General features: G+C 50.2%; 1 protein-coding gene across 2 annotated transcripts; it reads left to right on the top strand.

Annotated features, from left to right (window-relative positions):
- The first annotated feature begins 10,536 nt into the window (after positions 1 to 10,536).
- Positions 10,537 to 16,984, top strand: NRSN2 (neurensin 2). Of its 2 annotated transcripts, none has more exons than XM_061437155.1 (3): positions 10,537 to 10,641; positions 13,226 to 13,420; positions 15,080 to 16,984. In XM_061437155.1, the coding sequence occupies exons 2-3, from the start codon at positions 13,235 to 13,237 to the stop codon at positions 15,503 to 15,505; spliced, it is 612 nt and encodes a 203-aa protein (XP_061293139.1). In that variant the 5' UTR covers positions 10,537 to 10,641; positions 13,226 to 13,234; the 3' UTR covers positions 15,506 to 16,984. The 2 variants fall into 2 exon arrangements, with proteins under 2 accessions (XP_061293139.1, XP_061293141.1); XM_061437157.1 differs by lacking the exon at positions 10,537 to 10,641 and adding an exon at positions 10,999 to 11,476.
- The last annotated feature ends 349 nt before the right edge of the window (positions 16,985 to 17,333 follow it).

Genomic DNA, 17,333 nt, shown 5'->3' with positions numbered 1-17,333 from the left:
GACAGTTCATATAAAGTATTACCCTCCCCCCGATGCTAGCTCCTTACTTTGCTTCATTTTTCATAATAGCATTTATCGCTATCTGGCACTTATCACATACAGTTTTTATTTTGTGTGTCTCTCTCCAACTAGTGTGTAAACTTCATAAGGAAGGAATGGCCTCTGCATTGGGCTCCATGCCGTAGATCACTGAATCACTCATTTGCTTACCCAAGCAACAAACACTTATTAACATCCTGCTTTGCCACACTCTGCTAGCAGCTGGGTGTACAAACGTGAAAAAAACAGACATGATCCATCCTCACTGAACCCTCAGGTCAGAGGGGCAGAAAGACCAATAAACACAGGGATGGAAATGCATTGATGAAGATGAACAGTGGGGTTTGGGGGGACACAGAGGAGGGCCTTAATCCAGTCATGGAGCAGGGTGTGGTTCGGTCACCTCCTTGAGGAGATGATGTGTAAGCTGTGACTGAGACCTCCGTGGGTTGTTGTGGTTTTAGGACATGGCTACCAGTTCTTTGACATCCGTCCCATGAATTTCCTTCCCCTTGAATCTGAATTGGTCTTTGTGATCTGCTTGTTACTGCTAGGATGCAGGAACGATGCTGTAGGTTTCCAAGCCTAGGTCACACTGGACTACTGTAAGAAGTCCAATAACCCTGAGATTGTCACGTGATGAAGAAGCCCCCAACACATATTGTGCCAGGTGATACAGACACTGTCAAGGCTCCAGACACATGAATGAAGAAGACTTCAGATGACTCCAGCCCCTAGTCATTCAAGTCTTCCCAGGCAAGGTTCATAGAGCAGAGAAAACCACCGCCTCTTATTGTTGTTGTTTAGTTGCCAAGTTGTGCCCAGCTCTTTTGTGACCCCATGGACTTTAGCTTGCCAGGCTCCTCTGCCCACTGTATTTCCCAGGCAAGAATACTAGAGTGGGTTGCCATTTCCTTCTCCAGGGGAATCTTCTCGGCCCAGGGATCAAACCCGTGTCTCCTGCTTGGCAGGTGGATTCTTTACCCACTGTGTCACCTGGGAAGCCCCCACCCTTTCTTGCGTTGTCTGAATTCCTGAACCACAGAGCCCATGAGCAAAATGAAACGGCAGCTATTAATATTTGCACTATTTAATTTTGGGGACAGTTTGTTATGCACCGGTTAAAATCAGAAGAGTAGGATGAGGCAGATGCAGGGGAAGGAAAAAGCTTTCCGGACACCAGTAAGTTCAAGAGGGAAGACTTGGCAAGATATAGGACTTGGCTGATACAGGACTTCCCTGGTGGTTCAGTGGTGAAGAATCCACCTCCCAATGCAGAGGGATACCGGTTAGATCTCTGATCCAGGAAGATCTCACATGCTGAGGGGCAACTAAGCCCAAGCACCCTGGAGCCCACATTCTGCAACAAGAGAAGCCACCACAATGAGAAGCCTGCACGCCGCAACTAGAGAGCAATCTCCACTCGAGGCAACTAGAGAAAGCTCTGGCACAACAACAAAGACCCAGCACAGCTAAAAATAAATAATTTTTTTTTTTTTTAAAGAGAGAGGCTGACATGGAAGGAAGTTGGTTGTGGCTAGAGGGAATGGTGGGAGAAAGGAGATAGACTGGCAATAGCGTCAATAGCAAATGCCCTGAAGGCATTTAGACTTTATCCCGGGTCTCCAGATTGCATCCCAAGGATCTTCTGAACACACAAAGCTGACCACTGTTGAAAACTTTGTGGTGGCTCCCTATCACCTACAGGATAAAGTCTAGATTTCTTGGCCTGGCCTTCAAGGCTGTTTGTGGTTGACGTCTTTACCGATTTATAGACTTCATTTTCAGCTACCAGCTCTATCCAGTGACAACGCCCTCCCATGCCATCTGTCTTTACTTTTCTTGAGAAATTGGAGGGACTTTGGGCTAATCACCTTGCCGTCTGAGGCCTTAGTTTCCCCATCTGTACAGTTAGGTGGTCGGACCAGATGTCTTTAGAATGTCCAGCCTGGCATTCCAGGAACCTATGAAACCTGCATGTCTAACTTCTTCCAGGTTGCCTAGCAATGGACGCCAACCCTCTCCCCCATCCTCAGAGGTTTCTTAGCAACCCAGTTTCTCACCCTCGGTTGTTTTTGGGGTTTCCTGTTAACTAAATGAATCTCAAGTGCTGCTTTTTCTCCTCAAAAAAAGTCTGAGACCAAGGAATCTCTTTGGAGACCTGGATACAAACTCAGAATGAAAAAAAGCCTTTTTGAGTCAGTGGAAGATTTGCTATGAGAAGTTACACAGCCCCCGCATAATTTAACATTTCTCCTGCTGAGTGTTTCCTCTTGAATCTGGCCTCTGTGACCAACAGACTAGAGTTGAAGTGACACCGAGCCACTTTCTAGACTCTGCTGCTGCTGCTGCTAAGTCACTTCAGCCGTGTCCGACTTTGTGCGACCCCATAGACTCTAGTCTTGAACTTGCAACTTTCACCTCTCCTTTCCTGGAATTCTCATTTTGGGGATCCAGTCACCAGGCTGTGAGGAAGCTCGAGAAACTGTGGAGAGTCCTGCATGGAGAAAAACTGAGGCCTCTGGCCCTCAGCCCCAGCTGAGCTCGCACTTGACAGCCTTTACCAACTACTTGCCGGCCATGTCAGCAAGCCATCTTGGAACTGGCTCTTCTCAGGCCCCAGTCAAGCCACCACAGCTGATGCTAAGTGGAGCAGGCTCAAACCTTCCCACTGAGACCTGCCAGTTGCAGATTTGGGAGCAAAATAACGATCGTTGCTGTTTTAAGTTACTAAGTTTTGAGTTGGTTTGTTATATTAATAACAACCAGACAAATGCTTTGGCCCAGAAGTGACATGCATCATTCTGTTCGTAGCTCACTGGCCAGAACAAATCCCATTGCTTTGTCTAACCTCAAGGGTGAAGCATGTGGAAGTTTGGTGAGTAGTGTATGTTTCTATCACAGTGATGCAATAAAACCTCTTTGATAAGATTACATATGAGCAGAGCTCTGAATAAAGCCAGAAACTAGCTATGCAGATAGGTAGAGAAAAGAAAGAAAGAAAGACACAGAAGCAAACAGGTGCAAAGTCTCTGAAGCCTTGAGGTAGGAGTTTGCCCAGGGTGCTGGGTTCATTCAAGGAAGAACAAGGAGGCCAGTGTGGCTGGAGCCCAGTGAGTGAGGGAATGGAAGAGATGAGATCAAAGACGGAAGTAAGGTTGGGGTTCAGTTCAGTTCAGTCACTCATCTGTGTCCGACCCTTTGCAACCCCATGAACTGCAGCATGCCAGGCCTCCCTGTCCATCACCAACTCCCGGACTCCACCCAAACCCATGTCCATTGAGTCGGTGATGCCATCCAACCATCTCATCCTCTGTCATCCCCTTCTCCTGCCCTCAATCTTTCCCAGCATCAGGGTCCTTTCCAATGAGTCAGTTCTTCGCATCAGGTGGCCAAAGTATTAGAGTTTCAGCTTCAACATCAGTCCTTCCAATGAATATTCAGGACTAATTTCCTTTAGGATGGACTGGTTGGATCTCCTTGCAGTCCAAAGGACTCTCAAGAGTCTTCTCCAACACCACAGTTCCAAAGCATCAATTCTTCAGCACTCAGCTTTCTTTACAGTCCAACTCTCATATCCACACATGACCACTGGAAAAACTATAGCTTTGACTAGATGGACCTTTGTTGGCAAAGTAATGTCTCTACTTTTTAATATGCTGTCTAGGTTGGTCATAGCTTTTCTTCCAGGGAGCAAGCATCTTTTAATTTCATGGCTGCAGTCACCATCTGCAGTGATTTTGGAGCTCAAAAAAGGTTGGGGAGGGCAATTAGAGGCCACAGTAAGGACTGGTTTGCAGTATCTATCACTGCATAAGCAAATTAGTGCACAGCTTATACCTGAAAACAACATTGTTTTGTTATCTTTCAAGATTCTGTGCATTTATGGACTTCAGTAGGATGGTTCTTCTGCTCGTGTGATGTCATCTGGGGGCTCAAGAAGCCTGGAACATCCAAAATGCCTCACGCACATGATGCTAATACAGTAGTTGGCCCTAGCTGTAAGCCGGAAGTTTGGCTGGGGCTATCAAATGCAGCATCGACAGGTGGCTCCTTCACGTGGCTTGGGTTTCTTCTGCACGGGACTGGGATCCAAGAGGGAGAATTTCACAAGTGAGTATTCCACAAGGGGGTTGAAAAGGAAGCTGATCCTCTTGAAAGCCAGGTCCAGAGCATTACCTTCATCCCATTCTATTGGTTAAAGTGGACGCCGGGCCAGCTCAGATGAGGAGGAGCAAAGTGACAAAGAGTTTGTGGCCATCTTTATCCACCAGTCTTTTCCTTTTACCCTGAGTAAGATGAGACGCTCTGGAGGGTTTGGAGCAGGGGAATGAGAGAATCTGACTCACAGTTTAAAGGATCATCGTGGCTGCAATGCAGAGAAGAGGCCACTAGAGGTAGAGCAAGAGCACAGGGCGGATGGGAAGGGGTGATGCGGGTCCGAGATAGCAGTAGTTGTGCCGGACGTAAGGCCCTAGCAGCAAGATTTATACCGCTGACACTTGATTGTCCAATATCGTGGCCACTAACATGTGGCTGTTTAAAATTAAATTTAGAGGGAATTCCCTGGCAGTCTAGGGAGTCCTAACCCCTAGACTGCCAGGGAATTCTGTACTGCCAGGGACTCTGTACTTCCACTGCAGGAGACCCTGGTTCCATCCGTGGTCAAGGAACCAAGTTTCACAGAGTGGCCTAAAAACAAAAACAAATTAAATTAAGTTTTAGAGTAACTAAAATGATATAAAATTTGGAATTCGCTTCCTTAGTTGCACTAGCCACATTTCATATACTTAATAGCCAAATATAGCCAGTTAGCTCTGATACAGGCAGCACAGATACAGAACATTTCTGTCTTTGCAGAAAAGTTTACTGGATAGGGCTGACCTGGACCTTCTCATCTCTTACAAGTTTTAACATCTAAAATCTTTGACTACAGGGTCCCACATTCTGACTTGGACTCCCTTCCTTCCCATCAGCTTATTTTTGGACTGCACTGAGCTCTTCAGCCTGGAATCCTTGCATCTTCTCCAGGTCCATCTGCTCCCCTCCTAGGCTGCCTTCTTCATGAAGCCAGGATCTGTCGTGAGGTCCATCACGGAATCTGCTCTCTCCCTTTCTCTCTGCAGCCCCCATCACCCTCTCCTCTGCCCCCACCCATTCGAAGGAACCCTAACCCAGGAGCTGGGGTACCAGCAGCCTTCTTCTCTCCCAGTTCTGACATAGCCAAAGAAAGTCACAGCCATGCAGACTGCTGTCTCCACAGATCACAGCCATAAAACCATCAGAGCAAATTCAGATTCTGCCACATTGTGGCAGACTTTAGGCAAGGGACTTACCTTCCCACACCCAGGTTTACCATCTATAAAATAGGAATTATCATAGCTCCTATCTCATAAGGTTATTGAGAAGTAAAATTTCCTGGCACATAGTAAATGCTTAATACGTGGTATCCATCACCATCATTATCATCACTGAGTGCCCAAATCTTTACTGCCATTAAAAAAAATGGTAAAATATATACAACATGAAATGTATCATTAGCAACATTTGGTCTGTTCATAATGCTGTACAATCATCACCACTGTCTAGTTCTGGAATATCTTCATCACCCCAAACGGAAGCCCACCAAGCAGTCACTTCCCATTCCTCCCTTATCCCAGCCCCTAGGAACCACTAATCTGCTCTCTGTCTCTACGGATTTTCTGAGCCTGGGCATTTCATATGGATGGAATCATAAAATATGTGGCCTTTGTGTCTGCTTTACCACCCTTGGAAACGGTACTTCAAAGGGAAGGTGCTAAAACCTTCCTCTCTCTGCGGTCAGATGCTCCACCCTGGAGCTATAAGCCCTCTGTGTCTTAATTGATAACACCTCTTGTTTTCCTAAAGAACATTCAATTTATCACGTTTCTTGTCACTCAACTTCCTTCCCTCCTCACCCGCAAACAATAAAAATAGTAGTAATGACCATAATATCTTGAGTTCTTATTCTGTTCCAGGTGCTTTGCTAAGCGTTATCTATACACATCTCATTTTCACTCTTATAACCCTTTTGAGAGGCAATATCGTCTCGATTTTATCTCAGTTAGGGAAACTAAGGCTCAGAGCGTTGAAGTCACGTAAGCAGAGAGTGGTAGAACTGGGGATTCAAGACTGGCTCTGTCTGGCTCCAGAGTTCAACTCACAAACACCACGCCCCTCTTCTCCGTGGCCTTCATTCTCTCCTTCCCTGGGTCTCAGAGGGCACTGACTCCTGCCTATTCTGCTGGCTCAATGCCAAACCACCTACCTATACATGTGACCTCATCCCTTCCCATGGACTCCCCAGTCCCATCCATCCCCTCTCTCACATCATCGGAGCCGAAGCTGATTCAGCCCACTGTGGACAGGAATCATCTGGCTGTTTTTTTGTTCCCTTGACTGATGCTTGAATGGGGATGACTCACAGACCAAGCTCAGGTGGGATGGTGGTTACTGCGGGCTCTCCATATGATTCTGGCTTTCTCACAGCATGGTAGCCTCAGGGCAGCAGATTTCTTGCATGGTACCTCAGGTCTCCAAAAACTAGAGTTCCAGGGGAAGTGCCTGTCCTTTCATGTCCTGGCCACGGAATTCAGAGCATCACTTCCACCATGTTCTATTGGTTGAAACAGTCGTCGACTCACCTGAGATACAAAGAGAGGGTACCTATGTCCCACCTCATTGTAGGAGAAGCGCTAAAGAATTTGCAGCCATGTTTTAAAACTGCTGCAGGTTATTTCCAATCTTTTTTTTTTAAAGTTTATTTATTTAGTTAGTTGTTTTTGGTTGCGCTGGGTCTTCGTTGCTGCACCAGGGCTTTCTCTAGTTGTGGCGAGTGGAGGCTACTCTTGGTTGCGGTGCACAAACTTCTCATTGCAGTGGCTTCTTTTGTGGCAGAGAACAGGCTCTAGGCACCCGGGCTTCATATTGCAGCATGTGGGTTCAGTACTTGCAGCTCACAGGCTCTAGAGCACCGGCTCAGTAGTTCTGGTACACAGGCTTAGTTGCTCTGTGGCACGTGGCATCTTTCTGGGCCAGGGAGTGAACCCGTGTCCCCTGCACTGGCAGTGGACTCCTATCCACTGTACCACTAAGGAAGACCTGTTTCCAACCTTTTGCTATTCCAGCACTTCATTTTACCCCCTAACACCTCTGAATCCATTCATTTCTGTGCAAGGAGACATCATCTCTAATATGGAGCCTCCTTTGTTCTCCTTTGTACATAAAAGAACTGTACAAAAAAGATCTTCACAACCCAGATAATCACGATGGTGTGATCACTCACCTAGAGCCAGATATCCTGGAATGTGAAATCAAGTGGGCCTTAGGAAGCATCACTACAAACAAAGCTAGTGGAGGTGATGGAATTCGTTGAGCTATTTCAAATCCTGAAAGATGATGCTGTGAAAGTGCTGCACTCAATATGCCAGCAAATTTGGAAAACTCAGCAGTGGCCACAGGACTGGAAAAGGTCAGTTTTCATTCCAATCCCAAAGAAAGGCAATGCCAAAGAATGCTCAAACTACCACACAATTGCACTCATCTCGCACACTAGTAAAGTAATCCTTAAAATTCTCCAAGCCAGTCTTCAGCAGTATGTGAACCGTGAACTTCCAGATGTTCAAGCTGGTTTTAGAAAAGGCAGAGGAACCAGAGATCAAATTGCCAACATCTGTTGGATCATCGAAAAAGCAAGAGAGTTCTAGAAAAACATCTATTTCTGCTTTATTGACTATGCCAAAGCCTTTGACTGTGTGGATCACAATAAACTATGGAAAATTCTGAAAGAGATGGGAATACCAGACCACCTGACCTGCCTCTTGAGAAACCTATATGCAGGTCAGGAAGCAACAGTTAGAACTGGACATGGAACAACAGACTGGTTCCAAATAGGAAAAAGAGTACATCAAGGCTGTATATGGTCACCCTGCTTATTTAACTTATATGCAGAGTACATCATGAGAAACGCTGGGCTGGAAGAAGCACAAGCTGGAATCAAGATTGCCGGGAGAAATATCAATAACCTCAGATATGCAGATGACACCACCCTTATGGCAGAAAGTGAAGAGGAACTAAAAAGCCTCTTGATGAAAGTGAAAGAGGAGAGTGAAAAAGTTGACTTAAAGCTCAACATTCAGAAAACGAAGATCATGGCATCCGGTCCCATCACTTCATGGGAAATAGATGGGGAAGCAGTGGAAACAGTGTCAGACTATTTTTGTGGGCTCCAAAATCACTGCAGATGGTGACTGCAGCCATGAAATTAAAAGACGCTTACTGCTTGGAAGGATATGACCAGCCTAGATAGCATATTAAAAAGCAGAGACATGACTTTGCCAACTAAGGTCCATCTAGTCAAGGCTATGGTTTTTCCAGTGGTCATGCATGGATGTGAGAGTTGGACTGTGAAGAAAGCTGAGCGCCAAAGAATTGATGCTTTTGAACTGTGGTGTTGGAGAAGACTCCTGAGAGTCCCTTGGACTGCAAGGTGATCCAACCAGTCCATTCTGAAGGAGACCAGTCCTGGGTGTTCATTGGAAGGACTGATGCTGAGGCTGAAACTCCAATACTTTGGCCACCTTATGCAAAGAGTTGACTCATTGGAAAAGACCCTGATGCTGGGAGGGATTGGGGGCAGGAGGAGAAGGGGACGACAGAGGATGAGATGGCTGGATGGCATCACCGACTCGATGCACATGAGTTTGGGTGAACTTCTGGGGTTGGTGATGGACAGGGAGGCCTGGCGTGCTGTGATTCATGGGGTTGCAAAGAGTCGGACACGACTGAGCAACTGAACTGACTGACTGACTGACTTGTTCCCATGCTTGAGCTTTCTATCTTGTTCTTCCAAGGGATCAGCAGCCAGACAGATTTTTTCAGAGTGCAGATCACAGCACATCCCTCCCCTCTACAACCTTTCCGTGGCTCCCTACTACTCTTGGGTTGAAGGCCAAATTCCTTACCTTGGCTTGTGAGGCCTTGAAGGATCTCAGGTCTGCCTTCCTCTCCAGCTTCATCTCCTGTCACAGGGGAGGCCTTCAGTCTTGACTTCCAGGAATTCCTCTTCCTCTCTCTCTCTCTCACACATACACATGTAATTAAAAGTGTGTAAGTAGTGCACACAAAGCACTTAGAGAAGCCCTTTGCACGCCCGGAGCATCATATATTTGCTACTATTAGTCTGTGTTCAGTATGTGTTTACTGAGCTCCCAGTTCAATGCCAAGTGCCATGTGAGGCTCGGGGATACAATAATGAGTGAAGAGGAAGTGTCTTCACTTTGCAGAGTTCATGCATCCCTGTGTCCCCCACTTCCAACCCAAGGAAAGACAGACTGGACACTCAGGGCATAAAAGCACATGTGTGCATTGGTGCCTGAAGAAGCTTGGAGAGGCGTGGTGACTTTGCCAAGACCATACAGTAAATGTGGGACAAAGCCAAGGCTGTGGGTGGACACATGACAAGGAATGAGGCTGCCTGGCAAGGGCTGGCTCTCTAGGGAGATGGGCTGGAAGACACACACTGCCCAGGACAGAGCTAGGGGTATGCTGGGAGAGAGAGCAAGGGAAGATCCTTCCAGAAGAGAAAGGACTTGTCTCCCCCAACACCTCCTCTCCCACACCAGCTCCCTTCTCAAGATAAGTGGCGCCCATCCTCAGCAAGGGGTAGGGACTCACAGAGGGAGAGAATGGACAGAAGATGGGGGACTCAGTGAGAGGGTGACGACTTTAGTCAGACAAGGGGCTTCTGATGCAAGCAGGAGGGGACTTCTTAGTAAGAACCCAGGGGGAGAGAGGTGGGGCTCAACCATGGGTGGGGGCTGGGAGAGAGAGCAGGGAGCCTGTGAAGAGGATGGGGCTGTGGCCAGGAGATGAGCGAGTGAGGGGTCCCTGAGGGAGATGGAGGCCCAGAGGGAACCGAGGATGGAGTGAAGAAATGTTGGTGTTCAGTTGCTCAGTGGTGTCTGACTCTTTGCGACCCATGGACTGCAGCATGCCAGGTTTCCCTGTTCTTCACTATCTCCAGGAGTTTGCTCAAACTCATGTCCTCGAGCTGGTGATGCCATCCAAACACCTCATCCTCTCTTGTCCCCTTCTCCTCCTGCCTTCAATCTTTCCAGCATCAGGTTCTTTTCTAGAGTCAGCTTTTCACATCAGGTGGCCAAAGTATTGGAACTCCAGCTTCAGCATTAGTCCTTCCAATGAACATTCAGGGTTGATTTCCTTTTCTCCAAGTGAGGAAATGAAGGTTCAGCAGAGTCAAGGGTCTTCAGTCAGAGGGCTGAGAGATTGATGGAGCAGTCAGGGGAGGAGTTTGAGGGGCCGCATGAGGGAGTCGGGTCCAGGGAGGTGTTGGGGTCCACGCGAGGGGTCTGGGGTCTCTGAGAGAGAAGAGACTTCTTGGAAGGGGAGAGGGGCTCACAGTCCTGCAGGGGTCCGAAATCTGCAGAGCCAGCTCTCGGGGCGGGCTGGCGCCCCCGCCACCCCCGTGTCACCCCCGCCCCCTGACTGCGGCGCAGGCGCCAACACAACCCGCTTCTGCTCTGCTTGTGCTCGCGCTCGGCAGAGACCGCGGACCAAGAGGTGAGCTCAGCCCCGCTCCACGCGCGGCCCGACCCCCGCCCCGCCTCCTCCCAAGACCCGGAGAGCCCCCCATCCCTGCCGCACCCCCAGTTTGGCCGTGTCCCTCCTCGGGCAGAACAGCGGTGCCCCAGCCCTGGTGTGCCTCGGGCTTTGGGAGGTGGGGTCCCAGGGAAGGAGCAGGGGTCAGAGGTCTCATCAGCCACCCCGCACCAGCCCCCACGCTCCGAGACCCTTCAGGGTCGATAGGCTGGGCGGAGGCCTCCAGGACAAGACCCCACCCACCTCTCTGCGGAAAACTCATCCCCACCTCTCTCTGCCTCAGTTTCCCTCTAGGGAGAAGGATGCGCTTAATCTTGACCAGGGAACCTGTGGTCGGGTGTGAAACAGTGTGCGCTAGGGGGCGGGGGGAGTTGGCCTGCTTTCCTGGGCCTCGGACCACCCTCTCCCCGGCACCTTCTGGCCAGAGAGAAATTGGATGCTGGAGTGAGAGGGTCTGGGGGTCTGGGAAGGAGAACTGAGACCCCATTATAAGCGAGAGACTCCATCCATCTTCTGGTCCTTGAGCCTGTCATCGCTCACCTCTTGGCCGCAGTCTCCATCCCCCGAACCCAGGAGCCCCCTCCTCTTCCCGGAGCTCCTCCCGCTTCCTGCCTAAGGACAGCTCCCCGGCGGTTCCTATGGCAACCTAGGTCCGGAGTCCTCAGCACCATCTCCCTCCCTTCCCCAGACCGCCTGTCCGCCTCCCGGCTACCCTAAAAGGAGAGGGAGGGGCCAGGTCGACGAGCGCGGGGACAGCGTCAAGGTCACCTTCCTGCTCCTACGCCACTGGGATCAGGTGATCGTGTGTGTTTGGAGAAAAGGGACAGTGAGATGCAAGGGAGGAGCTAACCCAGGCGTATGAACCCCGCGCCCCTCCCTGCCCCCACCCCCCAGGACCATCCACAGTGGTTGCTGTCTTCTCACCCACCCCGGCCTCCTCCCCGGGGCGGGCCCCGCTCTGGCCAACCCCTTTGTAGAGTCCCGCCTCTGCCCGCCCCCTTCGCCCCTCCGGGGGCGCCGGCTCTCCCCACCGACTTCAGTCGGTCTTCTTTCTCCGTCTTTCGTTTTTGGTCTTGCGCTTTTCTCATTGTCTGTCAATTGCGGGAGAGAGGGCGGGGCGATGTCTTTGACTCTTTTTCCGTTCCCCGCGTGCGTTTTGGGTGAGAGTTGTGGAGACCTGCGATTTATGGACGAGTGTTAAAGCCGCACCTCTGTGCCATTGTGGATCCATAGGATTACCTCCAATACGCGCTGTGTGTGTGTGTGTCTGTGTCTGTGTGTATGGGTTTGTGTGGTGTGCCTCTTTGTGCTGTGTGTCTCTATATGGTCTACGTGTGGCTGTCTGTACGTCTCTGTGGTGTTTGTGTGTTTGTGTTGGGGTGTGTGTGTGTGTGTGTGCATCTATCTGTGTATGTCTCTCGTGTGTGTGTGTGTGTGTGTGTGTATGTGTATGTGTGTTTCTGTGGTATCTGTTTGTGTGCTGGTGAGTCTCTCTACACAGGATTTGAAGGCCACAGTCTAGAAACGAGAGGGGGCTAGAAATTTGTCTTATCCTTCAGTGTAACCACATTACTTCATTTTGTTTGAAGCTGTTCAGAGGGCCTTCGAGCCATCATGGGGTGGAGGGGAGCCCAGTCCCTCCCAGCATCTCCCAACCCCTTTGCTTTTAGTCCTAAAGATGTGTGGATACACAGTACCCTCCATTCCCTAGGCCTCTGTGTCTCCACTTGTGAGAAGCAAGATCCTTAGAAAGGTGTCTATAGAAATCCGATCTTGAACCTCAGCCCTGTAGCCTGAGGGCCTCTGATTGTCACCTTCTATGGAGTCAAGATGTCTTGGGACTTAGAGATTTTTGCCTTCTGAAAGGGCAGCCCTGGGGAGGGATTTTTGAGGACCTTGCAGTTTGGGGAGCTCCACCTTGTGGGACAAGTGACAGCCATGACAGTTAGCCCCCAGAGTACCTTGAAAGGCGGGGAAATTAAGGGGAAGACATTTGGAGAGGAAATGGAGATGAGGAGCTCTCACTCTAGACATGGGACTTGAGAGGTTCAGGATAAAACAACGAAGACATCACGGTGATAATCACAGAAGCTATCATTTCTTGGCACTGGACACAATAACTGTATGAAGCAGGTATATGATCAGCTCTGTTTTACAGATGAGGAAACTGAGACTCAGAGAGGTGAAAACACTTGCTGAACGTCACACAGCCAGGACGTGGTGGATCCTGGATTCCAAACCAGCCAGTCAGGCTCCAGAACCCACAGTCCCAGCCTGGGCTACCTCCAGAGTTAACACGCCCATTTATTGCCACCAACAAATTGCCAGGCTATGGGCTAAACACGCAAGGCCTTGGCTCATTCTCACTATACTCAGGGAAAGACAGGCCAGAATTCCAGAAGGGCAGGCTCTGCTAAGAGTGTGAGTTGCTTAAAATGTGTGGAGAGGTAAAAGGAGCATGAAAATTCAGGGGTCCTTGGAGAGTCTCCATGGGCAGCCCTCGCTGACCCCTCCCTCTGTCCATTGCACCTGGCCCACCCCACAGGGACCCAGGATGCCGAGCTGTGACCGTCCCTGTGGCTGCAGCCGAGGCCCTAACGTGGAAGACGGCAAATGGTATGGGGTCCGCTCCTATCTGCACCTCTTCTACGAGGACTGTGCAGGTACCACCCTCAGCGATGACCCTGAGGGGCCTCCCGTACTGTGCCCTCACCAGTCTTGGCCCACACTGTGCTGGAAGGTAAGGAGGGAAGAGGAGCACTCGTCATATCCTGTGGTTTCAGGGAGGAGGGGGACCAGTGGATGGAAAGGAAAGGGACTGTGTAGCAAGTCAGAGTCTTGCATGTTCAGGCAACAGGAAAGCCAACTCAAATGAGTTTCAAGAATAAAGGGGAAATATTACTCATTTTATAGTAGAGACCAGGGGTTGGGTGTCTTCAGGCAAAGTTCGATCCAGCAGTTCAAACCATCACACTGAAGACTCAAGGTTTCCTTCAGCCTCCCCGTAATACCCTTGCAGCCTCTTAGCATCAGGCGGCCCCCACGTGTTCTCCAAATGGCTGCTTCCGTGATAACCCTCAGTCTCTTATTCCACACCATCTGAAGGAAATTAGAATTTCCTCCTGTATTTCCTTCAGAAAAGAAACAATGCTTTTCACAAAACAAAAAAGTACTGGCAAGTTTTGCATCAGCTCTGATTGGGTCTGCTTGGCAAGTTGCCAAGCCCTGAGCCAATGACTACGGCCAGAGCGATGGTATGTGCTGACTGGTAGGAAGAAGGATTCACCTCCTTCAGATCTTCCTGTGGCTTCCCAGTGAAATGTTGAGGGACTGTTGCCAGGGGAGTGGAAGACATGGGAGAAACAAACAGTCGATGTTCTTAGCAGTCACGGAGAGGGGTCAGTTAGGGAGCACCGTGTGGGTAAAGGTATGCAGGTGGCCGGGAACCAAGTATTTACAATGCTCTTTGATAAATACTGTAGTAAGTTTGAGACAGAGGGTCCCTCCTCTCTGCTTTCAAAAGGCTTCACTCTAGTGGGAAGGCGAGGTGCCAGCCTGCACAGTGAATGCACAACCTCAGCCCCAGTGTACATAGGATGCCAGGACAGAAAATGCCCTCAGTGCCTGGGGTGATCAGGGAAGACTTCCAGGAGAAAGGATATATTTTAAGTTTTTGAGCACCTCCTTATTGCCAAGCAGTGTGCTAGGTTTTGGGGGACACAGAATTTAAGACGATGTGGCCCCTGTCTTTGAGGAACTTTTAGTTATGGTTCATTTAGTCATTCTGCAAACACTCCCTCAGCTACTGCTCTGTACGAGCACCGTGTTAGGCACAGAAGCCCCCTCGGGAGCCCAGATAGACTGTCTCTGATGTTGTGGCTTTCTCCACTCTCAGTCTGGTATAGCGGACAGACACCATATACATAATAACCAAAGTACATGTCCAAGTGTGCACCAAGGTGAGTGCATTGAAGAACAAATGGGCACAGAGTTTGCATGAGTACAGAGCAGGGAGCTTGACCCTGTCCAAGGGTGTACTAGGAGAGGTGAGGTCTGAGATGCCTGTGATCTGAGGGATGTGTAGAAGTTAACCCAACAGAGGGATAGAGGTAGAGGGTAGATGGGACAAAGGGATAAGATGGGACCCAAAGGATGATGGAGGAGGAATCAAGGCTGGCAGAAGAAATCCACTGCTGGGTGGGGGCTTCAAGGGAAGTTAGTCCAGAGTCCTTAAGGTTCCAAACAGAACATGACAGTTTGTGCCTCTTGTCAGATCCTGGTAGGTGTGTCTGTGACCCGATCTCTTAAAGGGTTACCTTAAAGTCCAGTTGGGATCCAAGGTGATCCCTTGGCCCGGGGCCCCAGCTGACTCTGACTACCTCTGTCTGCCTCCCTCCAGATCAGCTTATCCTCTGGTGCCCTGCTTCTGCTGCTGGGTATGGCGGCCCTGATCACTGGCTACGCAGTGCCCCCAAAGTTGGAGGGCATCGGAGAAGGCGAGTTCCTGGTGTTGGATCAGCAGGCGGCCGACTACAACCAGGCCCTGGTCACCTGCCGCCTGGCAGGCACAGTGCTGTGCGGGGCAGCTGGGACCCTGCTGGCCATCTGCCTGATCTGGGCCATGACTGGTTGGCTGGGCCAGGACACCAAGGCGGAACCCTTGGACACTGAAGCCGACGGCCACGTGGAGGTCTTCGGGGATGAGCTGGAGCAGCAGCTGTCCCCCATCTTCCGTGATGCCAGTGGCCAGTCTTGGTTCCCACCACCCACCAGCCACTTTGGGCAATCCTCTGTGCAGACCATCCAGCCCAAGCGGGACTTTTGAGTTGCCCATGCAGCCAGAGGAGGAGCCAGACCTGGGGTCTAGAGGCTTCCTCCTCTCCACCACAGCCCACCTTCCCACCATATCCCTAACTTATCCCTTTCAGTGGGGTTCCTTCCATGGAAGCCCCTAGAAGGCCCAACCCCAAGTCAGAAAGTCTGGACCTCACATCTCTGTGTCCCCTCCCAGGGGTGGGGCCCTAACTCATCCAAGATGCCAGCCTTCCCTGAGTCCCCACAAAACTGCCCACCCATCCCTCCTCTACAAGGCCATTCAGAAGCAGAAAACATCTCCCTCACCCTATCCACACTCTTTCCTCTATATGACCTTGGGCAAGTCCCTCACGCGTTCAGACCATCGGTTCCTGCCTCTATACTATGAACGATGTGGACCAGATTCTAGAGTTCCATGACTTTCTTTTTCTCCCCAGGATATAAGTATTACCTGCCATAGGCAAAGATGGGGGAGGGGTATTAGGGTCCTTCTTACCCACTGACCCCTCCCTCTGTCAGCTGCACCAGGATGCCTTGGGATGAGTCAAAGATTCTCACTAGGACCAGGATGGTGTGAAAGTATTGACCCCCTACAGTATGCTTTCTATGCATTTTGCTGTCAGAGCCCCTGAGTCCACCCCATCCTGAGCTAGTCCCAGTTTACAGATAAGGTGGTTGAGAGAGGCTGGCAGTCTGCCTGCCTGTGTTTGCAGGAACTTGGACCCATGTCTCTAGACTCTAGATTTTGTTGTACGGCTGGAGCAGAATGCCACACCTTCCTGGCCTTCAGGGGACCCTGCAGGGATGGCACAGGTTTGGCCCAGAGAGACTTGCTGTTGTTGTTGTTCAGTCATTCAGTCATGTCCAATTCTGCAACTCCAGGGACTGCAGCACGCCAGGCTTCCCTATCCTTCATCATCTCCCAGAGCTGGCTCAAACTTGTGTCCATTGAGTCAGTGATGCCATCCAACCATCTCATCCTCTGTCATCCCCTTCTCCTCCTGCCTTCAGTCTTTCCCAACATCAGACTCTAGTCTCCCAGAGAGACTGGCTGATGCCTAATGGTCCCAGGTGGCTCAGAAGATACTTTGGACATGCATTTAAATGGTCTCTAAGAGCTAGAAGACAGGAGAACTGGAATGTCTTTGCCCCTCAGAGCCCACCCACCTAGAAACACTGCAACAAATGTGCCTTCTGAAGGCACTGGTCCATCTCCCCAGCCAGATGCAGCATCTCTGTTCCCAACCACTAGGTGGAGCTCCAGGACAGCTGGAGAAAGAGGCCCAAGGATCATGCCTCTACCATCTCCCCTCAGTCTCACCGAGTGGGGGTATGGGAGGGTAGGGGGATTTGGGGCAGGCCATCCTGAGAGGGTCCGCAGTCCTCCTCCAGCAGGCAGGCTCTACTGCTTCCCCCCATCTTTCACCCTCCCGGCTCCACCCCCCACCCCCCGCCCCTCCTTTCAATAAACAGTTGACACGGATACTGACTTTGCTTCTCTTCTCCCTGACCACCAGGGGCCGGAAAGGGAGGAAGGAGACTTTTATGACACCTACTGTGTGCTGGGCAATTAGGTCCATTATTTCTCATTCGCTCCTCACAATAATCTTTAGAGAAAGTGGATGATTATCATCATTTTACAGGTGAGACGGGAAATTTCTCAGCCAACTTGACAAATTTCTGTCCTCATCTCTGAGAAGGATGGGAGGAGGGGGTTCTGAGAGCCAGAGCTGGAGCTAAAAGTGGGATCTTATCCAGGAAAATAAATACAGTTAGCCTCCTCTGGCACACCCTGTTCTCAGGGCCTTACAGACAGGAGCTCATTGAACCTTCACGAC

The sequence above is a fragment of the Bos javanicus genome, chromosome 13 (genome assembly GCF_032452875.1).
Source record: "Bos javanicus breed banteng chromosome 13, ARS-OSU_banteng_1.0, whole genome shotgun sequence".
In the NCBI taxonomy this organism is placed as follows: domain Eukaryota; kingdom Metazoa; phylum Chordata; class Mammalia; order Artiodactyla; family Bovidae; genus Bos; species Bos javanicus.
Note: the sequence above shows the minus strand (reverse complement) of the source record. Positions and strands in the feature narration are given on the sequence as shown.

Excerpts from the sequence above, each read along its gene's own strand:
- NRSN2 (XM_061437155.1), top strand. The coding sequence starts at position 13,235 with ATGCCGAGCTGTGACCGTCCCTGTGGCTGCAGCCGAGGCCCTAACGTG. Across the intron at positions 13,421-15,079 it reads GGCCCACACTGTGCTGGAAG|ATCAGCTTATCCTCTGGTGC; the intron begins GTAAGGAGGGAA and ends GCCTCCCTCCAG.